Source organism: Theropithecus gelada, chromosome 1, assembly GCF_003255815.1.
Source record: "Theropithecus gelada isolate Dixy chromosome 1, Tgel_1.0, whole genome shotgun sequence".
In the NCBI taxonomy this organism is placed as follows: Eukaryota; Metazoa; Chordata; class Mammalia; order Primates; family Cercopithecidae; genus Theropithecus; species Theropithecus gelada.
Window position 1 is genome coordinate 127,935,430 of NC_037668.1, and position 27,478 is coordinate 127,962,907.

Below are 27,478 nucleotides of genomic sequence, written 5' to 3' on the forward strand. Positions count from 1 at the left end.
AAGTACGGCTAATTTCACAAGTCGAACTTGATAATTCTATGGAAGTGCGGTAGTACCTGCACAATTCAATAATATTTCTTCCTCTACAACTCATCAGCCCAATATTAGGTAGCTAATAATAGAGTAAAATGAACCTTCTTCCATTCTTTTAAGTAGTTACAGTAGGTATCCCAATGATAAATCTCATTACCTGAAGAATTTCTAAGCTTTTGGAAAGTATACACGCATATAACTTCCTCAATCAGAGTTGACTGATATGTCCCACAATGGAACAGCTGAAGATACTAAGTTTCTTTCCATCTTAAGAAAGAGCTTTGTTCACTGATCAAACTTTGCCATCTTAAACTCATTTTAAAAACAAAAAACATGGAAGACTTCAAAAAGAGGAACACGCTGTTTATGGTCAATAGCAGTGACATTATCCACTATAAAACCTCCCTTTTCTGAACTTGGATATTAGCCAGCTCCTCCTGAACACCCTTATTTCTTCTCCTCTAACCTTGTCAACACATTTACCCCATGGAAAATGACAGGAAGTGACTAACATTTCCAGACAACACTAATCATGCCCCTGAACTAAAATAATGAAAACAGGAAAACCTATTCCAGACAAAGTAACAATACAGAGTTCTGTATTATCAATCAAAGTATCTTATAAACGGAATGCTCCAAATTCCTCGCCTTCCACCATGATACTGTTTTACATTGCTGTTTTCCAATTCGGTGTACAGACTACAGAGCTGATGTGTATTTTTTAGGTAGGTTTTAAAAATAAGTCAGTCACAGTGTCATATGCCCTCAGGTGCCATCCATATACAAAGAAAAATAACCACCTATGTACTCCAATTTCACAAACACCAAGTGGGTTGAGCTTCTCCCCATTACTCCCCAAAAAATGCTCATGATACTTGAAAACTCACCATTTAGGTCAATTCCTTTGTTTATGGTATACATCCTCTATTTAATATAAGTAGCTCCAGTAGGCATAATAGTTAAGAATTGTTCGTCTCTTTTCCCTTGGTATAAATACGGTTATCAATGCCTTATCTAAGAGCAATTTTAGTTTGGAAAACTGCATGAAGAAGAAAGAAATGGGAAAAGGTGGAAGCTGGAGATTCTAAAGACAAGATTTTGTTAGTCAAAATTTTGAACAGAGTAAGACATGACAGAAAAATTCAGGCAACATTATGTCCATCTGCTTAATGTAAATATAACATGTTCGTAGGATAAAGCTCAATGCCAGACATTTCCACCATTGCATGGCCCCAGCCAGCTCTGCGTGGGAGCTCACTGCTACCCCTACCAGTCAGCGGGTAGTAGCTGGCTTTCTTTGGTAGTCCTCACCAACCTATTCTTGTACTTCCAGCTCTATTCTGTCCTCTTAGAGATGTCAGTGGCATTCCAGGATGAAGTGGTGGGGACCTCAGCTCTGGGAGTTCACATGCTACTGCTGCTGATTGCCAACCTGCAACAGCCATTAGAGTCCAAGGGACACTGAGAGTAAGGAGACTTCTACCAAGTTCAGCCAGCTGAACCCATGCATCTAAAATGCTATGGGAAGAAGAAGCGGGGATCAGAGAGGAGCAGAAAATAGAAGTAAAACAGAGAGCTGATGGCCCAGGGTTTTTAGCTGCTAAACCAGGTCTTCTATTGCCAACATGCTCTGGCCCCATGCATTTACTGGAACTCACACTATCTACTTGACATAGGCTTGAAAAAAGGAGAGAAAGGAAAGCAGACTCTAGCAAACTTCTCTGAATGTCCACAGCACACAGGATGTGCCCAATTTATGGAATTGGAGTGACTGTAAGAAAAAGCAATTTGCCCGTGACTTAACAGAGACTCTTAAAAAGCCCCTCACTCCTACTCTCTTTTGTTGGTAGGGGCAAGGCAGAGGTCCATAAAATCCAACAGCAGAAACTTCATAAAGCCTTGCTTTCTGCCTTCTGTTCACCTTCTGCTATGTAACTACAGCCTCTCCCAGCAATCGAGACCTGCTTGCTACAGAGCACATTCTCTCAGCTCATCCTAAATTCTAGGGAATACTCTTGGCCCTGCCACTAGACATGATCATCCCTCTTAAAGTTTCAAGGGAAATAATGCTCTTTAGCTTCATTGAAATGAAAATATTTCATATAAGTGGAGTGACAAAATAATGATGGTCTTGTTAAGAATTAGATCCCATCCCTTCTCATATTTGTGCAAAAAGTTTTCTTAGGCATGGGGTCATTTCCATAGTCAAAAAGTAACCAATATATGGCATAGAAATGAGAAAACATGTCTTCCATTTTATTTTTCATTAGACAAAATTTTCCAATCAGTTACATAGCCTGTTCTGGGGCCATATTACCCATGAATGTAATATTAGATCATTAACATAATCTTTAGATCTGTGCCTTGAAAGCATCTCTCAACTTTTGGAACATGACTAAGGCAGCTATACACTGAAATCCTAAATAATAAGAATAGAGTATCAGAATACTTACTCATGCAGAATAGCAGAAAAGTGTTATACATTCTATATCTACATTTTTTTAAATGCTTTCTACATTCAATATATTATTAGCAGAAGAATATTATCCAAAAAGATATATCTGCCATTTTAAAGCATGCTTATATCTTGACAAAGACATTTTATAATCACTCCAACTTTTAATAACTGGTTCACATTGTTTCATTCATAAAGAAATTTGTTCTTGTTATTATATATATTCAAAGGCCAGAGCTCCTTTGGGAAAGCAAGTTGAATGAGCTGAAAGCAAACACAATCATGAAATAGAGTTCAAGTGTAAACACCATTTTATTTTGGCAGTACATAGCTCAGAAATGTACATAAAATACAGTCATCAACCTATAGGAATCTGTATGTATGGCTAATAGGGAAACTGTGCACTAATCTTGTATTTGTTCCACTTGTACTGTGTTTACTCTACTAATTTTTCTAATCTTTATAGAAATAGGTTCCTTCTAGTTCTGAACCTGCTTCTGCCCTAAGTTAACCATAGCTTATTATTTCTACTATCTTTTTGTGCTACTAAATCAATGCTCACATTGTTGGATAAAACCATCTGAGGTATGTTCTAAACTTTCCTGCATTCTATGAATGGCCATTTAGGGTAAAAAATTGAGGAATTTTTGTAACTCTCTTTTTTTTTTTTTTCTTTAATTTGCAGCTTTAAGGATGAGAATGGCAAAGCTAGGAAAAAAGGTGATCTAAGAGTTGTACCACCTATATAAACATCATTTGGAGAAGAAACTAAGAAGCATTTGCAAATTTCTCTTCTGGATATTTTATTTTTTCTGAAGTCCAAAATATTATCATTACAATGTACCATATTAAGCCATGTGAATAAATAGTAGTCATTATTTGTGAAAAAAATCCCAAAAAGCTGGGGAAAACAAACGTGTAACTTTTCCAGTTACTTGACATGATTCACTGGGGGAAAACCAGCATTTTTTATTCTATTGATACCAAAGCATTTCTAATAAGAGCTTGTTAAATTTAAGAATAAAGTTATTTAAAATATTCTGAGTGTAGTATATTAACTGGCATTGTGATTTTGATGATACAAAGATTGAAAGACAATAGGAAAACATTGCACTTCATCACAGAAATATTCAACTCTGACAAAAAAACGCGTCATCGTGAATTAATAATGCCTTAATAAAAGTACATCCTCCTGCTAAGTATCACTTCAGTTAGTTTGGTAGAGACTTCAAACCCTTGCCCATATCCAAAAGGTGCATCCCGTAATGATCCTCGGATGTGGGGACTGGGTTTGGATTGTCTGGCCAGTACACAGATGATAACTAGCACATTTATTCTTCTTAAATTATCATCCTTTCCTTCACTCAGTTCAATGTGAACCCTGTGGTGCAATGACCAATTATGACCTCAGGGTGTTGGATAGAGGATGTCCCATACCTTCAGAGAGCACAAATCTGGTCTAATATTTCACTGATTCTTGTGAACAAGTTAGACAGGGGTGGCCAATCTTTTGGCTTCCCTGAGCCACATTGGAAGAAGAATTGTCTGGGCCACACATAAAATACACTAATACTAACAATAGCTGATGATCTAAAAAAAAAAAAAAAATGCACAATAACTCTTACACTGTTTTAATAAAGTTTATGAATATGTGTTGGGATGCATTCAAAGCCATCCTGGGCCACGTGCGGCCCACGGGCAGCAGATTGGACAAGCTTGAGTTAGAATCTTAATATTAAAATTAGTAAGAATGTTTACGGCATATTACTCCTAAGTATTCTTGCCAAGATATTCAATCCTAATTTGAAGCGGAGTACTCCCATAACAATAAATTCTTTCCTACCCTGCCTTATTATATGTCCCTCCTTCCAACCCCCTCAAGATCCACTCCTACACACCTTCCCCTGAATCATACCAGTATATATTACCCAGTTCTTCTTCCCATGAAAGTCTGTTTCCTCCCAGGACAGAAACCGAATTTCCCCGCCAGGACTATGCATGATCAGACTTCATCTTAATCATTGGTCTGAAGGTAATGAGACGTCAGAGAAGCAGATGATGCTGAGGAGGACAAGCATTAACCTACAGAGCCTCCCCTCCAGCTGAGTGGTTTTGCAAGGGGCAGCTCTTCTCTAGTGGGAGAGAGCTACTTCTCGTGGCCTGAAATGTTCTGGGAAACCTGGAGGTTCAAATTTTTGAAGTAAAGTACTTTCAACAAATACCCCTATTCCAGATCCACAGACTCCTTCCCTTTCACAGCTCTGAGTTTAGCATATGTGACCTCTCAAACCTGCACGTTCCTTTGTTGCCTTGCCAGCCTTAGGATTGAAGGAATAACCCTTAGGATTATTTTCACAGTTTGCCTTCTGTCTACAACAGACATAGGTCTCTTTAAACATTGCCATGATGCCTGCCTGGCTTTCTGGAATGCCCCGAAATAGTTGGCTGGTCTGAGCCTAATTCTTTTTCTTCAGTTTCTAAGGCAATTATCAAAAAGCAGCCAACGTCACAGCACCTGTCAGTACATGACAATACTTTTGCCCCGTACTAGTCAAGTGCAGAGCTACTTTATAACCTACCTCTCCCCTTTTCACCTGTACCTCATCTCAATCCAGTATAAGGGAGAGTCTAGTAACTATAATAGTACAGAGACAAGATACTGCCTTCTGTTCACCTTCTGCTATGTAACTACAGCCTTTCCCAGCAATCGAGACCTACTTAGCAGGTATTTTGTACCTGAGAACAAACTGTGGGTTATAACCCAACACAATTGCTGCTCAAATTGGTCCAGGTTTGACTATCGACAGCTCATTCAGTTGGCACCTGTGCCCCTTTGACGTATCCCTATAAGTGATTTTGCTTTGTTTTTTCCTTACTTTCTGGCATTACAAGATGACCCAGTCTCACCTTTTTAGTAACTATAATAATACAGACAGCCAAAGGTTGTTACCATTAACTTATCACACAGTCTTCATTGCCATCTGACCAGTGAGAGGACAGTCCAGTTCCAGAGTCCCATTCAGAGCATCTGCTGTGTAGAGCCACTCTTGGTTCCAACAAGAAGTACAGCCTGAAATTAGGACTTGGGTACAGTAGTTCGAGAAGTGATCCCAGGAGCAGGAAGAAAATCACAGAAAAGAATGGTAAAATATAATAGTATGTAATAAAAGTCAATGCTTTAGGCACCGGAGACTGAATTTTACCATAATGTCAAAGAGAGTGTACAGAAAGCAGTTAACATTGTCTGTCTGAAGGAAAAAACTAGGGCATTTATCCACCAGCTCAGGTCCCTCATTGAATGAGGGAGCATAAATTCCCCCCAACTTCTGGACCGCACTTTCATGAGAGTCACACAGTTTCCTGTAGTGCCCAGAGTGGAAGGAAGCACAGAACATGCCTCTCGAAGGATGGTAAGTCTGAACTTACTCGGAACTGTCCACTGCAGCTATGGTGCTGCAAAAATGGACCATGGGGAAATGACACAGGCACCAACAGTGTCTGCCACACTCGCTGTATAACCCTGGGCAACAAACAACTTACCTGAGCCTGTATCCTTATCTATAAAATGAGGTACATGTCACATGTCTAACACAGTCATCTGAGGACTCAATTTGTCCGTGAATTAAAAGACCCAGGTGTCCTGCCCATCATCAAGTCTGGCTGAGGGGTCACACATGAAGGTAGACACCATACACCTTCATCATTTCATATCTTGATGTTTTGTATATTTGGCGCTCATTTTAGGTCAATAGGACATTTCAAGTTAAGTGGAATAGAAGTAACTGAAGGAAAAGTTTGGGGAAGGGTAAGTGAAATAAAAGTTCAGGGTATTTTTTTTCCCAGAGACATTCAGTTGGTTCAGCTCTACTTGTTGAAACACTATTATTTTTCACACTGAATTACCTAGACACCTTTGCTAATGAGTTGGTCTTAGAAGTGAGAGTCTACATATGGATTCTCTGCTCTGTTCCATCCATCTGCATATCTCTCATGAAAATTGCACACTTTATTTATAGTGGCTAATATTGTAGTTTTATAATAAATATTGGAATCAAGTCGGGTTAGGTCCTCCAATCTTATCTTGTTTTTTTAATACACTTTAAAAATAGTTTTAGATTAACAGAAAAATTGAGAAGACAGCACAAATTTACCACATACTCTGTACTCAGATTTTCCTATTTTAATCTCTTACATTAGCATTGTACACCTGTTACAATTAATAAACCAGTAGTGATATACTATTATTAACTAAAGTCTCAAACTTTATTCAGATTCCCTTAGTCTTTAGCTAATGTCCTTTTTCTGTTCCAAAATCCCAAATAGAAAACCGTGGTATTTTAGTTGTCACGTCTCCTTTCACTCTGCTTGGCTGTGGCTCTTTTTCAGATTTTCCTTGTATTTGAATGACTTTGACAGTTCTGAAAATTACTGAGTAGGTATTTTGCACTGGGGTACAAACCATGGGTTATAATCCAACACAATTTGCTGCTCAAATTGGTCGAGCTTTGGCTGTTGAAAGCTCATTCAGTTGGCTCCTGTGCCCCTTTGACATATCCCTGTAAGTGATTTTGCTTTGTTTTTTCCTTACTTTCTGGCACTACAAGATGACCCAGTCTCATCCTATGTATTTCTTACCCCACTTCTAGAATCAGCAACTTATTCAAGAGTTTCTGTTGCTTTTATTGGAGAATGGTGTAGAAAACAAAATCTGGGCACTAGGCATGCTCATTGCTACTTTGTCTTTTTAAATATTGTCTTGACCATTTACGGTTCTTTGTCTTTCCATGTGAATTTTAGAATCAGTCTGTAAACCCCTTCAAATGAGGCTGCTAGGATTTTGATTGGAATTAAATTTATAGATCAATTTGGAGAGAATTTTCATTCTAATATTGTTTGCCAATCCATGACCCCAAGAAACCAAAGGGCAAGATATCTACTTATGCCTTCTTTGTGCAGATGTGCAGAGAAGAACCTAAGAAGAAAAACCCAGTGGTCCCTGTCAATTTTGCAGAATTTTCTAAGAAGTGCTCTGAGCAGTGGAAGACAATGTCTGGGGAAGAGAAGTCAAAATTTGATGAAATGGCAAAGGTGGATAAATTACACTATGATCGGGAAATGAAGGATTACATCCCAGCTAAAGGAGGCAAGAAGAAGGATCCTAATACCCACAAAAGGCCACCATCTGGATTCCTCCTGTTTGGTTCACAATTCTGCCCCAAGGTCAAATTCACAAAGCCTAGCATCTCTATTGGAGATGTGTCAAAAAAGTTGGATGAGATGTGGAATAACTTAAATGACAGTGTAAAACAGCTTTACCTCACTGTATTAGTCCAGTCTCATGCTGCTCTGAAGAAAAACCTGAGACTGGGTAATTTATAAAGGAAAGAGGTTTAATTGACTCACAGTTCCGCATTGCTGGGGAGGCCTCAGGAAGGCAGAAGGCAAGGAAAAACAAACACCTTCTTCACAGGGTGGCAGGATGGAGTGAGTGCCAACAGGGGAAATGTCGGACACCTATAAAACCATCAGATCTCGTGAGAACTCACTATCACAAGAACAGCGTGGGGAAAACCGCCCCCATGATTCAATTACCTCCACCTGGTCCCGCCCTTGACACGTGGGGATTATCGGGATTACAATTCCAGGTGAGATTTGGTTGGGGTCACAGAGCCAAACCATATCAATCAGGAAGGCAGCAAAGCTGAAGGAGAAGTGTGAGAAGGATGTTGCTGACTAGCAAAGTCTAGAAAGTTTGATGGTGCAAAGGGTCCTGCTAAAGTTACCGGAAAAAAGGTGGAAGAGGAAGATGAAGAAGACGAGGAGGAAGTAGAGGAGAAGGATGAATTAAAAAAAAAAAAACTATTTTTAAAATGTGTTTCTATAATGACTTTGTATCCTACAACTCTGATAAGTTCAATTGATTTTAGCATTTTTTAAATATATTCCTTAGGATTTTCTACTTAATGATGAGGTTGTCGGCAAATAAAAACAACTTTACTTCTTCCCTAATCTTATGACTTTTATTTCATTTCATTGCTTTATTGCACTAAGGCTTTCAGTTCAATGTTACATATAAATGCAGAGAGCAGGCATTCTTTGCCTTGTTCTGATTTTTCAGAGGGGAAGTATTATCTTTCACCACTGAATACCATTTTGGCTGTAGGCTTTTCCTGGATGCTATTTATTACATTGAGGAAGTTTCCACTTCTAGTTTGCTAAGTTTTTACCATGAACGTGTTTTGAATTTTGTCATACGCTGTCTCTGCGTTTGTTGAGATCATCAAATGGGTTTTCTCCTTTCATCTCTAATCTGGTGAATTTCATTGACAAATTTTTCAGATGTTATGCCAACAGTGCATTCTTTGCATAAATCTCATTTGGCCTTGATGTTTTACTCTTTGTGTAAGTTGCAGAATTTAATTTGCTAATATTTCATTAAGTGCTTTTTTTAATTACAGATTTTCAGTTTATGTTCACGGGGAATATAGTCTGTAGTTTCCTTTTCATGTGATGTTTTTGTCTGGTTTTGGTATCAGGGTAATACAAGCCTCATAAAATTAGTTGAGTAATGTTCCCTACTGCTCTATTTTCCAAAAAAGTTTGTGTACTCTCAATGTTAGTTCTTCCTCAAATGTTTGCTGAAATTCAGCAGTGAAGCCATTTGGACCTGGAGTTTTCTTTCTAGGAAGATTTTTTGGTTACAAATACAATTTTTTAATTTTTATTTTTAATTGTGGTAAAAATACATTAAGATAAAATTTGCCATCCTAACCATTTTTAAGTGTACAATTCAGTGGTGTTAAGAAAATTCACATTGTTATGCAACAGAGCCCTAGAACATTTTCCTCTTGCAGCAATGAAACTCTATACCCACTGAACATCATCTCCCCATTTCTCCTTTCCCAACCCTGGAAACCACCATTCTACTTTCTGTTTCTATGAGTTTGACTACTTTCAATACCTCATCTAAGTGGAACCATACAGTATTTTTCTTTTTGTGATGCCTTATTTCACTTAGTATCACGCTGTCCAGGTTCACTCTTGTCGTTGCATGTGACAGGATTTCGTTATTTTTTAAGGCTGAATAATATTCTATGGTATGTTTATACCACATTTTTTTTCTTCCATACATGGGCATTTGAGTTGCTTCTGCCTCTTGGCTCTTGTGAATAATGCTGCAATGAACATGATGTGCAAATATCTCATAGAGATCTCACTTTCAATACTTTTGGGTATATACCCAGAAGTGGAATTGCTGGATCATATGGTAATTCTATTTTTAATTTTTTTGAGGAACATCCATACTCTTTTCTGTAACCATCGTTCCATTATATATTCCAACCAACGATGCACAAGGGTTGCAATGTCTCCACATCCTCACCCAACACTTGTTATTTTCTGGGTTTTTTTTATAATAGCCATTTTCATGGATATGAGGTGATATCTCATTGTGGTTTTGATTTGCATTTCTCAATTATTAACGGTATTAAACATCTTTTCATACACTTGTCGGCCATATGTATATCTTTGTTGGAGAAATATCTATTCAAGTCCTTTGCCCATTTTTAAATTTGGTTACTTGGTTTTTTTGTTGTTGAGTTGCAGGAATTCCTTATATATTCTGCATATTCACACCTTATCAGATATAAGATTTGCAATTATTTTCTCCTATTCTGTGGCAGAAATTTTCACTCTATTTCTTTTGATGTACAGGAGTTTCAAGATTTGATGTAGCCCCACTTGTCTATTTTTGCTTCGTTGCCTATGACTTTCATGGTCATATCCAAGAAATTTATGACTAAATCCAATGTCATGAGCTTTTTCCCCATGTTTTCTTCTAGGAGTACAGTTTTAGGTCTTCAGCTTAGGCCTGTCATCAATTTTGAATTAATTTTTGTATATAATGTAAGGTAAGGGGCTCACTTCATTGTTTTGTATATGGATATTCAGTTTTCCCAACAGCATTTGTTGAAGAGACTGTCCATTCCCCATTGAGTGATCCTGGCACCCTCATCAAAGATCATTTGACCATAGACAAGAGGGCTTATTTCAGGGCTGTCTGTTCCATTCACTGATCTATATGTCTGTTTTTATGCTAGTACCACACTATTTTGATTACTGTAGCTTTGTAATATGTATGTAATTCAAAAATCACAAAGGGTATAGTATAGAAAATTGTATTTTTTGATAAAAATGCAGATATTCCTCAGTAAAAATATATTCTCTTTCTGTGTTAATTCTTCCAGCATAGAAATCTTTAAATGACTATTATATAAGATAATTCATACCTTAGAGGTAAAGGTGGTATATATTTATGCAAATTCCCTGCATGCTTCCCAACACTTTTTACCTTTTTTTATTACAGCCATTCTAGTGGGGATATAGTAGTATCTCAGTGTGGTTCTGATTTGCATATCTCTAATGAGATATGTTCAGCACCATTTCATGTTGAGCATCATTTCATGAATTTATTGCCCATTTGTAAATATTTAAGAAATGTGTGTTCAAATAATTTACCAATTTTTAGTTGGATTGTCTTCTGAGTTGTTAAAATTCTTTGTATATTTGATACTAGTCTCTTACATGATTTACAAATACGAATACATTCTCCCAGTCTGTGGGCCTGTCTTCACATTCTTCATGCTGTCATTTGAAGCACATAAGTATCTATTTATAGCACAGTCCAATATATCAGTTTTTTTTCCTTTTATCCCTGTGCTTTTTGTACTATATCTAAGAAATCAATGCTTAACCCAAGGTCACAAAGGTTTAGTCCTGTGTTTTCCCCTAAGAGTTTTATAGTTTGGCCCTTACTTTGAGGCCAAAGATCAATTTTGCATGTTTTTTTTGTTTATAGTGTGAGGTGGGGGTGGAGGTCTAAATTTATCCTTTTGTATATGATATCCAGTGTCCAGGCACTATTTGTTGACAAAGCCAGTCTTTACCCCCTTTGAACTCCCTTGGCACCCTGCCAAAAATAAACTGATTACAAATCTAAAGTTTTGCTTCTGAGTTCATAACTCTATTTGATTAATTGATGTCTCTCCTTATGCCAATATCATGCTGTCTTGATTACTATAGCTTTGTAGGTTTTGACACTGGGAAGTGTTATGTTCTTCAACTTTGTCATGTTTCAAGATTGTTTTGCCTATTCTGGGTCTTTTGCATTTCCATAGGAAGTTTAGAGTCAGATCTCAATTTGTTGCAAAAAAGCCAGCTAGCATTTTGACAGTGATTGTGCTGAATCTGTAGAACAATGTGGGAAGTATTGCCATATTGATACTAGTATGTCTTCCTGATCCATGAACATGAGATATATTTCCATTTCATTCAATCTTTGGTTTCAACAATGTTTTGTAGTTTTCAGTGTACCACTTTTGTGTTTCTCTTTTTATTTATATTTTAATCTTTTATTTTACTGATTTGTATTTAATTGTATTTTCCTAATTTCACTTTCAGGTTTTTCATTGCTAATGTTTGGAAATGCTGTTGATTTTCATATATTGATTTTGTATCCTGAAATCTTACTAAACTCATTTATCACTTCTAGTAGTTTAGTGAATTCCTTAGGATTTTCTATTTATGATTATGTTATCTGTCAAAAAAAAAAAAAAAAAGGGACAGTTTTACTTCTTCCTTTCCAATCTGAATGCCTTTTGTTTCTGTTCCTTGCCTTATTGCCCTTGCTAGAAACTCCAATACAACATTGATTCAAAGTGATGAGAACAGACATACACTTGTCCTGTTCCTGATCACAGGGGCAAAGTGTTCAGTCATTCACCATTAAGTGATATTCGTTGTAGGTTTTCCTTAGATGCTTTTTATCAGGCTTCACACGTGTTCAAGGGTCAACCAGAGAGAGATGTGGGCAAACAGGATTGGGGATCCCCTCTCTAGAATTTTCCTTTTCAGGATCACCCACCGACTCCAGCAGCTTCAGTTGCCCCAGCCATCAGTCCTCTGATTTGCTATGCCAGAGAAACTGCAGTTTTTCCACTGGATCCTCTATCACCTAGCAGTCTACTGACTACAACTGCCCTGAAGTTAATATGTAGAAACAGAGCTCACACCAAATAATTTTCCTCCTCTGCATGTGGACTCCTCGCCAGGAACCCTCCTAGAGTTGTTAAAATTCTTTCTATATTCGATACTAGTCTCTTATGTGATTTGCAAATACAAATACATTCTCCTAGTCTGTGGGCTGTCTTCATATTCTTGACACTGTCATTTGAAGCACATAAGTATTTATTTAAAGCATAGTCCAATATATCAGGTTTTTTTTCTTTAATCCCTGTGCTTTTTGTACTATATCTAAGAAATCAATGCTTAACCCAAGGTCACAGAGATTTAGTCCTGTGTTCACTCTCTGAGGCCCTCAGGCAGCTGCTTTCTGAAGTTTACACTGGTTTTCTGGAGAAGGGTTGATTTGGTAGGCTCTTACTCAGACATTACTTGCAGTGCAAGTCAGATATTTAGAATGTGTGATTTCAGGAAATTCTTATCCCAAGAGTTTGATTACTATACATCAATGTCTAATTGAAAAATCCAAAAGCGTGTTTAGGTCTTCAGAGAAAACCCAGAGCACAGTACAATTTCTTTTACATGTGAATAAGATATCATATGAAAAAGATATACTTCTTAGCATGTGCTCTAGGAACCTCCTCTCTCCTAAAACAGAGGTATATGACCAGGCATAATATACAATTACATTAACTTCTTTGACAACAAAATAATACATTAAACAGTTACCGAGTTTATGGCCAGCAAAACCCCCAGATTTTTTCTACCCAAAGGTATAATCCAAAAGCAGAAACAAGATAATCTTTTTACTGAGATGGAATTCACATAACATGAAACCATTTTAAAGTGGAGACTCAGTGGCATTTCTTATATTCCCAATGTGCAACTACCACCTCTATCTAGTTCCAAGACATTTCATCCCCCCAAAAGAAAACTTTATACTCATTAAGCAGTTACTTTCTCTTCCCTTCTTGCCCCACACCCAGCCCCTGGTAACCATCAATCTCTCTTCTCTCTATTGACTTACCTATTCTGGATATTTTATATAAATGTAATCATAAAATGTAAATTTTGTGTCTGACTTCTTTTACTTAGCATAACGTTTTGGAGGTTCACCCACATTATAGCATGTATCAGCACTCTGCTCCTTTTTATGGCTGAATAATGTTCCATTGTATTTGCACACCACAATTTATCTGTTCATCAATCAACGGACATGTGGGCTGTTTCCATCATTTAGTTACTGTGAATAGCACTGCTATGAACATTAGTTTTTTTCCACATTTTTTATTGTGGCAAAAAAATGCATAATAATGGTAAATTTTATTAAAGTACAGTTTAGTACATTATGTATATTCACAGTGTTGTCCAACCATCACTACTATCCATCTCTAAAACTTTTTATCCTCCCTAACAAACTTTGTGCCCATTAAACGCTAACCTCAGCCGGGCGCGGTGGTTCACACCTGTAATCCCAGCACTTTGGGAGGCCGAGGCAGGTGGATCACTCGAGGTCAGGAGTTCAAGACCAGCCTGGTCAACATGGTGAAACCCTGTCTCTACTAAAAATACAAAAATTAGCCGGGTGTGGTGGCGCATGGCTGTAATCCCAGCTACTCAGGAAGCAGAGGCAAGAGGATCGCTCAAACCCAGGAGGCAGAAGTTGCAGGGAGCAGAGCCCACAGTAAGTTTGTCAAACAGGTCAAAGTTGTCTGCAGCTCCACTTAGCCTAGAATCCAGTCATACCACTGCATTCCAGCCTGGGCGACAGAGTGAGACTCCGTCTCAAAAAAGAAAAAAAAGAAAACGCTAACCTCCCATTTCCTTTCTCCCACCAGCTCCTGGTACCCACCATTGTACTTTCTGTCTCTGTAAATCTGACTATTTTAGGTACCTCATATAAGTGGAATCATATTAATACAATAATATCCTATGTCTGGTTTATTTCATTCAGCATAATGTTTTCAAGATGAGCATCAAGTATTTTTTATAAAAAGTACACATTTTACATGCATGCAAAATTTATTAAGTTTAACACTGCAATCAAATGGCAAAGGCATCACCAAAAAAATGTACGAAGCAAGCACCTTTTGCTAGCATCACTTCATTGGATCCTCACAGCTGTTCTGTGAGATGGGCTTTCCAGATGAAAGAATTGAGCCCAGAGAAGATAAGTGACTTACCCAGGGATATGCAGCTTGTAAACCAACAAGCAAACATGCATTTTCAGGTCTCCTAATTTCCAGTCCTTTTTAATTTACAGGATCAGCTGCCTCCCATCCCATGTATCAGGATGGTCAAAACAAAAAGATACCGATGTTGGACAGCAAGTAAGGGAAGGAGCTAGAACTTGATAAACTAGCTTTTATAAGTGATACGGGAGGGAAGTGCTGGGAAAGGCGTAGTCCCTTTAAATAATAGGAAAGGAGGGAAGGGAAGTCCCTGGCGAGGGCTCCACACCCAGGCCCACGTGCCCGTGGGCCTAGGTGAGTTCAGGCACCCCGCCTGCAGCGCCCAAATGTTGCATTTCCCAAGACTATTCTGGCTCACCATGCCCCCATCTTGTGCCTATAAAAACCCCCAAGATTCTAGCAGGCAGACACACAAGCAGCTGGACGTGGAGAGGAACACATCAGCAGAAGAAGACACAAGCAGCTGGACAACGAGAGGATGTGGATGGGAGCACACCAGAGGAAGAACACATGATAGATGCTGGCATGCCAACAGGCCACGACTGGCGGAAGGAGGCACAGTTGGCGGAGTTAGGCCAGGGCAATCAGAGGAGAGCCCAGGCAGTCTAGCGGCCCAACTCCAGGGGAAAATCATCTCCCTTCTGGCTCCCCCATCTGCTGAGAGCTACTTCTACTCAGTAAAACCTTGCACTCATTCTCCAAGCCCAGGTGTGATCCGATTCTTCTGGTACACCAAGGCAAGAATCCAGGGATACAGAAAGCCCTCTGTCCTTGCAATATAAAGCAGGGGTCTAATTGAGCTAACACAAGCTGCCTATGGACAGTTAAACTAAAAGAGCACATGGTAACACATGCCCACTGGGGCTTCAGCTACAAACATTCACCCCTAGACATTGCTGTGGGGTCGGAGTCCCACAGCCTGCCCATCTGTATGCTCCCCTAGATTTGAGCAGTGGGGCACCGAAGAAGCGAGCCACGTCCCCATTCCACACCCTGCAAGAGGGACAAGGGAACATTTCTCATTTCACTGAGAAGGGCATTCCAGGCTGGTAACCCTCTGTGACCTGGGTGCAGAGATGAGCTTGGTGGCGGGTTGCACAAGGAACAGAAATGGCATTCCAGACTGGTGACCATCGATGACCTGGGTGCAGAGATGAGCTTGGTAGGGGCTGCACAAGTAAAAAAGAAGCAGGATGTGGATAGGAACTGTGAGTAGCCTAATCTGATTTTAAAAGGGCTTAGAAGAATCTTTCCTTTCATTCCAACCTATAATGGATTATCTTAAACCAGAACCTTTGTTCTTTTTTTCCTGCCTCATGCGAGTATACAGATAAATAGAATTTCAGCCAAACACTACATGTGCCCTGAGAACTTCCTAGTTGGCATCTGCTGCATTTGTCTTCTCCCGCTGCAGCCTGGACTGGGGCAGGATGTGGAAGGGATGAGGCATTGCTTAACACACATTAGAGACAAAATCCTTGACAAAAATAAAGTACCACTGTGAATTTGATTCATTTATTTGATAACCCATCCTATAGACTACCTATGCCCTTAAGATTGATTTCTGCAGACCAGAGAATTTTTTTATTGCCTCAGCTATTAATGCCAGCTCAACCATAATTTTCTAGAATTTCTTTCATTTCTTTCTGAAAAACATACATATCTTTATTTTATATTGCATCACTTCTTTTAGAAGAAAACATGATTTTGCTCATTGTTTTTGGCAACATTGCTAAAGATATAAAAGCATTTAATTTAACAATAATTCCTATCAAAAGAAATAATTTTTGAAAACCTGCCCAGAGTGTTTATTACAGAAACAAAAAGAAAAACTGAGAGGAGTGAAGACGAGGAATTTGCAATTTGTGGATACCAACCACCCATAAGCAGAAGAATCATAATTTGATTCTAATCAAAAGATTTGGTATATTTGGGGCCAGGTGCAATGGCTCATGCCTATAATCCCAACACTTTGGGAGTCTGAGGCAGGAGGATTGCTTGAGCCCAGGAGTTCGAGATCAGCCTGGGCAACAAAGGGAGATCCCTTCTCCAAAAAAAAGAAAAAAAAAGTGCAATTAGCTGGCTGTGGTGCACGGAGTTAGTGCCTGTGGTGCCAGCTACTCCGGAGGTGGTGGGAGGATCACTAAAGCCCAAGAGGTCAAGGCTGCAGTGGGCCAAGATCACACCACTGCACTCCAGCCTGGACAACAGAGTAAGACCCTGTCTCAAAAAAATAAAAAATAAAAATAAAAAAGATAAATGGCAAAGGCTTCTTTGGGCAACTCTGTATGTAAGTTGACAAAGATCAAAATAGTGCCAACATATGAAGCACTGAAAAAGAAAAAGTTAAAATATCTTAGCCTCAACACTGGAAATATAGCAAGCTCACATATTTGAAGACCAAACGCATCAAGGCTCATCTTTCCCTTAAAAGAATTTTCAGCTGGGCACAGTGGCTCGTGCCTATAATCCCAGCACTTTGGGAGGCTGAGGCAGGTGGATCACTTTAGACCAGGAGTTTGGGACCAGGCTGACCAACATGTGAAACCCCTGTCTCTACTAAAAATATAAAAATTAGCCGGGCATGGTGACACACACCTGTAGTCCCAGCCACTCAGGAGACTGAGACAATACTCGCTTGAACCCGGGAGGCAGAGGCTGAAGTGAGCCAAGATTGCACCACTGCACTCCAGCCTGAGCAACAGAGTGAGACTTTGTCTCAAAAAAAAAAAGAGAGAATTTTTCTTTGTCAGATGTAGAATATAACTTAAGGAAATTTATTAACATTTAAGCTCGTTAGTATAGAAAACTGGAGGAAAATAACTTTAGTACACATTTAATTTGCTATACTAAATTTTTTTAATAAAGACATTCAAAAGGAAAATTTAGGTTATAAATAGCATAGCACATATAGAATATGAACACAGAAAGTTCACATCTAAGCCCTAAGCCACTTATGATAAACACCTATACAAGGAACAAAAACTAAACTTCCACATTATTTTACCCAGTAAAAGATGTAGGCTATTAGCAGAAAGTTGGTTAAATTCAAAAAATAAAGATATAAAAAAATAAGAAATAATGAAAAAATTTTTGAAAAATAATAATAAAATAAAGATGTAGGCTACACAGCTGAGGCTATTATTCACACCATATAGAAATTAGGTTCTTGGGCCAAGCAGTAACTATAACATAATCAGAAAGAATACCTAAAGAAATAAAGTATGACTTCCTAAATTTTTTATTTTAAAAATGCCCAGTTTATTTATTTGCTTTGCCTAAGATAGCTGCATTCATCCATTACAGGGTCAGGGGACTATAAAAACAAGTATCAAACAATTGTTATAAATAATCACAGAAAACAAACTGGAAAATAAACAGTGGTTACTAATTTAACGTTTTAACCCATTACCCCAACCACCCAAAAAAAAAAGTAGACATTTTTAAAATAAAGATTAAGAAGAGTTGGTGGAATTTAAGGGAAATGCCATCCCATAATGTTACCTAAATACTGAAAAGGAATCAGAACAAGGAAACAGGAACAAGGCAGTACAGTACTTCGGTATTATAGCGCCACCCACTGGCTAGAAGTCCTCATAGCACATATGAGATGTAGCCATAAAATAGATGAATTCTTGAAATAAGGAAGATAACACTGACCTATTCTGACTCAGTAGAGCATCAAAAATGTCTAACAAAACACAGACACATTATATTATTTCTACAAGTAAACAGAGTATCTATTAGATATGTTCACAAGGGTGAGTTTTATCCATTTTGAAATCCAAGTCTATAATCCCCAAATGCTACAAGGACTTAAATTCTATAGCCAAAACAATTAACACATAAAATGCTATTTCATCTCTGTACCTGAATACATAAGTGGGGCCTTTAAGTAAAAGATGCATACTTGCATTTCATTGCTAAGAAATTCATAATATATTTAAATGCTGGTAAAACCTACAATGGCATCTGTCTCATTTCCACCTTTACTAGAGAAGTAAGGAAATACACTGAGCAAAGGATATGTCCAAAAAGCTAAACTGAAAAACAGTTTCTAAATAAAGTCCACAGACCATTCAGATAAACTAGCAAAAATAATTTTTCTTTAAAGTACCACAGCACCTTTGTAGTTCAAAATATATTTACCGTAATATATCTCTTTTTTATCCTAGTGACATCTGTTGTATTTTTCCAAATCACTATTTATTTCCTTAAATACCAACATTCTTAAAATCTTGGCAAGAAATATTTGAGAGTTACTTCTCCTGAAGTACAATCTTTCCTTTAAGACCCAGAATTACATATAGGGCATGACATTAATTTGTAGTCTATATGACCCTCTTGAATGTTGGTCTCTAAAGGCTGGACTTCAGAATTCCTCTACAGACATGACCTCAGTCTTCCAAGTGAGAATTCACAAATATGCTCCAGGCAGTCAGGACAGGCTTCAACTTTCTTTGGTTTGATGATAATTATCACTTGGCCTGCAAAAGCCAAGGTCTTTGCTTGCTCATAGATGGTTGATTGCAGATAAAAATACGATGAGAAAAGTAACATTCCCACAGACATAAATTGCCAACACTGCCTTTTTAAAAGCATGACCCTGAAAGAAAAATTGAGATATGAAAAAAAAAAAAGTATTACCGTTAAGGTTTGTGTCGATGAACAAGAAAAGGACTTACCTCTGTTTCCGCTGCAGTAAATGACTGAAGGATCTGAATTCTGTCATCGTCTAATATTTCAACTGTCAAGAATAATAACATAAGTTTATAAGGGCAGCGTTATGCAGGTAAATTAAATTTTTAAAAACACCTGATTTGTACTGTTCACCCCTATTTCCAGGGTAGAAATTCTCCCATTCCAAGCTACTAATTATTGCAAACTTCCTCAACAATTAAGCCTCTCACAAATGTGGACAATCTGGCAAGAGTACACATTTGTTAAGTAACTTAAAATATGCCTTAAAAGTCATAATGATCTAAGCTCTTTGGTTTTATTTTTGAATGACAAAATATTGTATATATTCATGGTGTATGACATGATGTTTTGATATATGCATATATTATAAAATAGCTAAATCCAACTAATTAACATATGATAACTATCCAAGTTTTAAGTATATATGTATTTTAAACAGTAAGCCATCGACCAGGCATGGTGGCTCACACCTGCAATCCCAACACTTTGGAAGGAGGAGGCAGGTGGATCACTTGAGCCCAGGAGTTTGAGATCAGCCTGGGCAACAAAGTAAGACCCCGTCTCTAAAAAAATTTAAAAAGTTAGCCGGGCATGATGGCACATCCCTGTGATCCCAGCTAGATGGGAGTCTGAAACAGGCAGATGGCTTAAGCTCTGGAGTTCAAGGCTGCAGTGAGCTATGATCACACCACTGCACTCCAGCCTGAGTGACAGAGTGAGACTGTCTCAAAACAAACAAACAAACAAAAACAGTAAGCCATAATTCAGTGGTCATCAAAAGCCCCACATATATAAGCCTATCAAGGATCAAAAGTAGCAGGACTGATATGTACTACTCCACTCCTAAAGCCACCCCAGGCTCTCCCAAGTTTACAACATATATACTAGACGACAAATAATTTTTGCTTTTAGAAGGCCACCTTCACTTATTTTGGTGGATGAAAAGGATGAAAACCAAGCAGGACAGAAAGGATATTTAGTCTAGAATCCAGGGTAGTTTAAAATGACACCCATTCCCTACTAATTTCTCCACTCCTAATGGTGACTATAGGTACCCTGACCCTGCCTGGCACCAAAACAGACCTTGTCACTAAAGAGCAAAAGCAAAATCAGTCCTTCCTATCTAGCTGGCTTGCTCCTAGCTCTATAATTATGCACATGGCAACTTAAATGATAGCACCCAGTAAGTTTGTCAAATAGGTCAAAGTTGTCCGCCGCTCCATCCAGTGTTGACTTTGAGTCTCTTCTTCCTCCATCTCAGGGTTCCCTCAGCTCTAGGATTCAGAGTTCACAGTCCATACTGGCTCTAAGTCAGACCAGCAAAGTGAAAGTACTTACAAGGAAGACCGCCTCCCTAAAACCTAAAAACCTTTCCTTTATATCTTATTCACAACTTCTAATGGTAACAATTGTAAAAAAAACAAAGGCAGAAAATCTCCACCATTTCTACCACTGGCTGAGTGATCACAAATTTTTAGTGAGCTACCAATGTAATAGTTAGCCGTTACTATCAGGAAACTCATTCTTTTCCAATGGTTTATATAAAAGTGATTTGACATAACGTGGCTTTTTTAGCAGATTACCTTTGCGAGACAGCCGATAAGCGTGTACCTCCAGAACAATCTCAGTCCCTACATGCCAGGCTACAAATCCAATCATTGCATAGGTTTTCCGTGAATCAGGAAGATTCAGTCCTGGTAAATCCATTCCCAGGAACATCGCTGCCACTACATATAAAAGAAAAAAGTTATATTCAAATGTTGTCCCACCAAGAGAGACAATTGTGTGTTTGTGTATGTGCATTGTCAAGTAAAACATACTAAAAGAGTTTGAGATAAAAAAAAAGATTAATATTTAAGACAAAATAGTTAATTTAGGCTTTTAAAATTATAAGGCTAGATAGGGCAAGATGGGCAATTGATTATGAATTACCAGTTGTGGGGGGCAGTTTAGGGCATATTGCATAATAACACTGGAGTTTGGCCTTCTAGTGAACCCATCACCCAAGTGGTGAACATAGTACCCAAAGGGTTGTGTTTCAACTCTTTCCCCCACTCCTCCCTCTCCTCGTTTGGAGTCCCCAGAGTCTATTGTTTCTATCTTTACATCCGCGTGTACTCATTGTTCAGCTCACATTTATAAGTGAGAACGTGTGGTATGTGATTTTCGGTTTCTGCATTTATTCATGTAGGATAATCAATTCCAGCAGCATCCATGTTGCTACAAAAGACATGATTTCATTCTTTTTTATGGCTGCATAATGGACCAATTGTTAAAAGAGATGCACCCACATTTTCCAGATTGTTTTAAGTCTGCAATGAATGAAAGGAGAAAAGTATAGAAACCATGGTTGATTGGACTCCCCCTCCGACAAAGAATCCCATAGATTATAGCAGTGTTAGGGTAGAAGGTACCTACTTAGGTGTTTATTATACAAGGTATCAAAATACACTGTATAATTATTCCTGACTTTTGAAAACCACCCTACCTGGAAGATACAAGCCCCGTGGAAAGGACCTGGAGATGGAAAGCTTGAACCCAGCAACCCACCTCAACCCAATTCACAAATGACCCTCAATTTGAGCTACTCAAATGTTTGGCCATCAGCATAGCTTATTCTGCTGGCAAAGGCAAATGCTAAAATAAGTCTTAAAATGAGAGTTTTAAAGTTATTTTAAAGACCTTAAACTTAAAACTGAAATAATGACTTAAATCATTACCTCTAGAAATTACTTTCTGGATTTCAACGTTTAAGGCTGATTTCTCCTCAACAACCAATTACTCCAATTACTAATGCATCTAAAAATCATTTAAGCCAAATTACAACTTGCAATATAAACAGCTAGCAATTATATATGAATAAGTGGCATCACAATCTCTTACCTGCTATTATTCTAGCAGCTGTTCCCATACTCCAATGAGTCCAGTTAAACATTTGCCTTCTACCAAAATAAGAACCAGTCAGTGTTCTTAAAAGCAATGGAACTATAATTAATTCCCAATAGAATAAAAAGCATGTAATTTCCCTTTTTGTCTGGGAATTAGATATCTGAAATGCATTTTAAAGTATTTCAAAGTAACTATAATTTATCACTGAATTTTATAAAATGCAAAATGTTTCCATTTGAAAAGAGATTAGTTTGCCAACTAATGATATCTACATTAAGAGAGCATTTATATAGAAAGGCTCTAAGTACCTTGGGTCATGTAAAGGTGGCCTGAAGACTGCTAGAAGAGGCTGAAGAACTGCCAAAGTCATCACTATACAGCCGAGGTATGGGTGGTAACCTGCACGCTAAACAAATTTACATCATTTCAATGGCCTCAATCTCTCTCATCAATTTAAATCCTCAAGTTAAAAATAATACACACAGATGCATTCTTAGTATTTTTCCATGGCTTTAAACATTCAATAATGATGATAATAATAACAGGCAACATTCACTGAGTATACACATTGTACCAGGAACATACTTTACACACACTAACTCTCACTACAATGTTTGACAACTGGTTATCAATATCCCAGTTTTACAAATGGGGAAACTGAGGCTCAGAGATATCAAGAACTATGTCCACGGTCACAGTATGTAAATGGTTGTGGTGGAATCCATGTAGAGAATGCTACCTCTCCCCATCAGGATGCTACAGGTTGGTACAAAAGTAGTTGTAGTTTTTTTCAAGTATTTTAATCCACAATTACTTTTGCACCAACCTAATAGATGGCCACCAACATCAGAACAGCCATCTGCAGCCCAGCTGGGACTAGTTAGTGTCCCCATGTCAAGCGCAATCACCCCAGCGTATGGTAATAATTGGTTTAGCCCTCTATGTTTCCCTGAACCGTGGGTTCTATATGACTCCCTGTAACCCTGGAGCTTAACAGAGTCTTAGTCACTCAATAAATGTTTGTTGATTCAGTGCATAACCTATATAGCCACTGTATTAAAAGCTTATCACCTCTGTCCAGAATGAAGATCTAACCCAAGAAAAAGTACTGACAGACTATCACAATAGTTTCTGCTGCATTCCTCCTTTAGTGATGTCACATGCCTGCTCAGAACAGCAGATAGTTGGATTCGACCACTTTGTGCAATGATTTTTCATTCAAACACTTAAGAGAAGGACTAAGAAGATATTCTAACCTGTGACACATTTGGATGGAGGGATACTACTGTCTGTTGTCAGTGATGCCCATGCTTGGTAGCACAGATTTGTATCGGTGACCTAGAAACGGGGACATAGTGGTTTCTAAGCCATCATAGGAAGTCCTTGTAAATAGGAACTGAAGGCTAACAAAAGAACAATATGAAAACATTCTCAAACCGTGGACTCAGTGATGCATGGGTAAAATTATAACCATGACTTTAGAGATACAAAGGGTCTCTAATAAAAAATAAAACAGCAGCAGTAACAAGATTCTTGCATGTGTTAGAATGTGCTAGGAATTATCCTAAGTACTTTGAGTTATTTTATCCTCAATCCTCACAGAAAGCCTATAAGATAGATACTATACCATCCCCATTTTACAGATGAGTAAATTGAGGGTCATAGTTAAATAACTTGCCCAAGGTGTGCCCGCCAGGTAATAAGTCATGGTGGCAGGATTTGAATCCAAGGAATCCAGCTTTAGAATGGTGGTCTTAACCTTTGTTCTATCGTATTCATAAACTGCAAAGGCTATAAACTAGACAATTACAAAATAAGTGTTACCCTTGTCCCAAATGTCTGAATTAAAATAAAGTTCTCATGTCTCAACTCATATCACAAAATATTCATAACTTCCTTAAAAAGATAGGTTGACTGACACAAAAACTACCTAAAAAGCAGGAGGGAGATTTCCTAGTAATATCTGTGACCCAGGATTCGTCAATCTTATCCCCGTGGCACCAGCCCAAGCTCTGAAATATGAAATTTTGATATCAAATTCTCATTGGCTATAAAAACTGGAAAAGCGTAATGAAAGCACAGGCTCTGAACTTAACATATATCACTTATTCTCAATAAGACTTATTCATTCATTCACTAAATGTTTACTGAGTACCTGCTACATACTTAAATCTGTTCTGAACATACCAGTGGATATCCCAGCTCTGACAGAGCTGACATAGTAGTGTTGGAAGGGAGATCAGGAAAAAATATGACAAGTAAGTAAATTATATGAAATGGTATAACATAAAGAGTGCTATGGGAAAAAATAGAGCAAGGCAGGGCTCTCTGAGAGGCTTCCATTTGAGCAAAGACTTGAGGAAGGTGAGGGAGTAATGGGAGCATGTGCCAGGCTGAAAGAAGAATGATGGCAAAGACTATAAAGCAGGAGCATGCCTGGCATGTCTGCATACCAGCCAGGAGGCCGGTATGGAAGGAGATGGACTAGATGGAGAGGACGAGGAGGTCAGTTCAGAGAATAACTGGGAGCCAATCATGAAAGTCCCTGGAAGAACTTTGATTTTTACTCTGAATAAAATTGAGAGACATTAAAGAAATCAGTTTGGGGTACAAGAATGGCATGGTCTGATTTACTTTTTTTTTTTTTTTTTTTGAGACAGAGTCTCACTCTGTCACCTAAGCTAGAGTGCAGTGGTGCGATCTCAGCTCACTGCAACCTCCGCCTCCCAGGTTCAAGTGGTTCTCCTGCCTCAGCCTTCTGAGTAGCTGGGATTACAGGTGTGCGCCACCACGCCTGGCTAATTTTTGTACTTTTAGTAGAGACGGGGTTTCACCATGTTGATCAGGCTGGTCTCAAACTCCTGACCTCAAGATCCGCCTGCCTCTGCCTCCCAAAGTGCTGGGATTACAGGCATGAGCCACCACACCTAGCCTGGTTTACATTTTTAAAAAAATAACTGTCTTCTTTGTAGAAAACAGATTGTGCATGGGCAAGGGTTGAAGTGGAGGGACCAGTTAAGTGGCTACTGCAATGGCCAAGCAAAAGATGATGGAGGCTCACACTCCTACAGTAGTATCTGATGACAGTGACAAGTGTTAGACTGTGGATATACTTTACATGTAGAGCCAATGGAACTTCCCAATGGATTTGACATGGGATGTGCAAGAGAGCACAGTTAATGATAATTCCAAGGCTTTGATCTAACAATGGAATTCCAGTAGCTACCATGGAGGTGGCAGTGGGTGGAGCAGCCCTGGGAGAAAAGATGGTCAGGAGTCCCATTTTGGACGTGTTAAGTCTGATGTCTTAGACATGCAAGTCAAAGTCCTGCATGAAATGTGAGCTAGATGTGTGAGTCTCAAGCCACAGGAGAAGTCTGGACTGGAGATAAAGATTTGGGAATAAGCATCAGTTTCTTCATTTGTGACATGGGATTATTATTAATACCTACTAATCTGAAATTTAAAAGATTTTTAAATAAAAATATGTAGAGATGAGGCCTCACTATGTTGCCTAGGCTGGTCTCGAACTCCTGAGCTCAAGCAATCCTCCCACTTCAGCTCCCAAAGTGCTGGGATGACAGGTGTGAACCACCACACCCAGCCTGAGATTTAAATTAGATAACACATATAAAGCACTGAGAACCACTGGGTACAGAGTAGAAATCCAAATTATGTTAGCTTAGTGGTCATCATAGTACTAGTTAGAGAAAACCACCTCACATTGTTCATGTTCCTGAGACATCACACATTGAATTGTCATCCCTCTATAGTGAGAAAAATTAACTAAGGCTGTAGCATGTATATAACTCATGATGCAGCCTACAAATACATTTCATTACTGAATAATCTGTACTGACATCCTCACCCTACCCCAACCTCTAACCATGTGAAAGAGCCATCCAATGATTCAAAAGGGAAAGAAAGAGGGATCGATGAAGAAATATCTTTTTACCCATCATTTGAGAATAAAACAGCAATCTGTTTTGACGTAAAATGGATTTATATAAAAACATCCTATTTAAGATATACTTACCCTACTCCAGCCTCCCCTGTATATAAATGGCAAAACAAAAGCAATGCAGGTGAGGGCAGTTGCGGTGAACATGAGCATTCGATGCACCTGCAAGGTAAAATGACAAATTGAGAAGACACTTATCCATGTAAGAGAAAGGTGGTGTTACAATGGGGAAAATAGGGAAAAGACCATGGGGTAAGATTCACTGAAGGCATGCATTCAACTGACATCTAATCACAGTTTGTAATCAGGTTAAAAAAAAATTAGTATACAATTAAACTTTAAAGAAAACCCTAAGTTGCCATTCTCATCATTCAAAAGTGTATGCCAAGACTTCACCTGCACAGAGCAGCAGGAATGGATATTTCACGCACAGAGCATATTTACTTGCCAAGTCCTTCATTTCCTTCCAAACATATTTATTAAGCTCCACCATTGAGCACAGTGCTGTAACAGGTGCAATGAAATAGTAAGGAAACAAACAAACAAAAAATACTGTCTCCTGAGGAGCTTCAGTTATAATTGAGTCAATAAGAGAAAAATATGTGAACTATGTAATTCATGATACAAATTAGGAGAATAGTAAGTGTGAAAATAGCCACTGTTTATTGATTATGCCAGGATAACTGGTGCAGACCAAAACTATCTTGGGGAAAGTAGGAGGCACCCTGTGTATGAGTGTGTGTATGGATGGAGATGGATGGCTGGATGGATAGATGGATGGATGGATGGATGGATGGATGGATGGATGGAAGGAAGGAAGGAAGGATGGATGGATGGATGGAGATAGAGATAGAGATAAAACTATGACGTGTGTATATATACACATCATCAGCATCATAAATTTAAAGGCACTGGAGGATTCGAGTTGATAAAGAGAATACACAATCTTCGAGCTGGGAATATCCACATGAGCAGATAAGAGAGAGAGAGCACGAGAGCAAAGGCACTCAAGTGCAAGCAAGAAAGTAGTCACCTGGCAGCAAACCACAGGCAGAGAAAGAAAGTAGCAAGGTGAGCCATGTAGCAGTACTGAGAACAAATCAAACAGATTGGCCCTCCCAGGCAATAGTGAAAAATGAGGCTAGATAAGGTAAACCTTACAATCTACAAATGTATATGAATATGAAGTGTCAAGGATACCCTCTTACAAAGTCAAAACTGTTCCAA

The 27,478-nt window shown here is 38.5% G+C and overlaps 2 protein-coding genes and 1 pseudogene across 2 annotated transcripts in view; 2 read left to right on the forward strand and 1 right to left on the reverse strand.

Annotated features, from left to right (window-relative positions):
* Positions 1–3,687, forward strand: part of PALMD (palmdelphin) — a 48,715-nt gene extending 45,028 nt beyond the window's left edge. The window contains exon 9 of the mRNA XM_025359442.1: positions 3,174–3,687. Coding sequence (XP_025215227.1) covers positions 3,174–3,217 — 44 coding nt within the window. The 3' untranslated portion in view covers positions 3,218–3,687. The remainder of the gene's footprint in view (positions 1–3,173) is intronic.
* Positions 3,688–7,381: 3,694 nt separating this feature from the next.
* On the forward strand, positions 7,382–14,862 carry LOC112629153 (annotated as a pseudogene).
* A 4,028-nt stretch (positions 14,863–18,890) lies between these two features.
* The window catches only part of FRRS1 (ferric chelate reductase 1), a 59,082-nt gene continuing 50,494 nt past the window's right edge, over positions 18,891–27,478 (reverse strand). Inside the window, exons 12-17 of the mRNA XM_025404951.1 lie at positions 26,327–26,413; positions 22,599–22,696; positions 22,285–22,343; positions 20,985–21,128; positions 19,386–19,447; positions 18,891–19,306 (exon numbers count right to left, since the gene is read on the reverse strand). Coding sequence (XP_025260736.1) covers positions 19,214–19,306; positions 19,386–19,447; positions 20,985–21,128; positions 22,285–22,343; positions 22,599–22,696; positions 26,327–26,413 — 543 coding nt within the window. The 3' untranslated portion in view covers positions 18,891–19,213. The remainder of the gene's footprint in view (positions 19,307–19,385; positions 19,448–20,984; positions 21,129–22,284; positions 22,344–22,598; positions 22,697–26,326; positions 26,414–27,478) is intronic.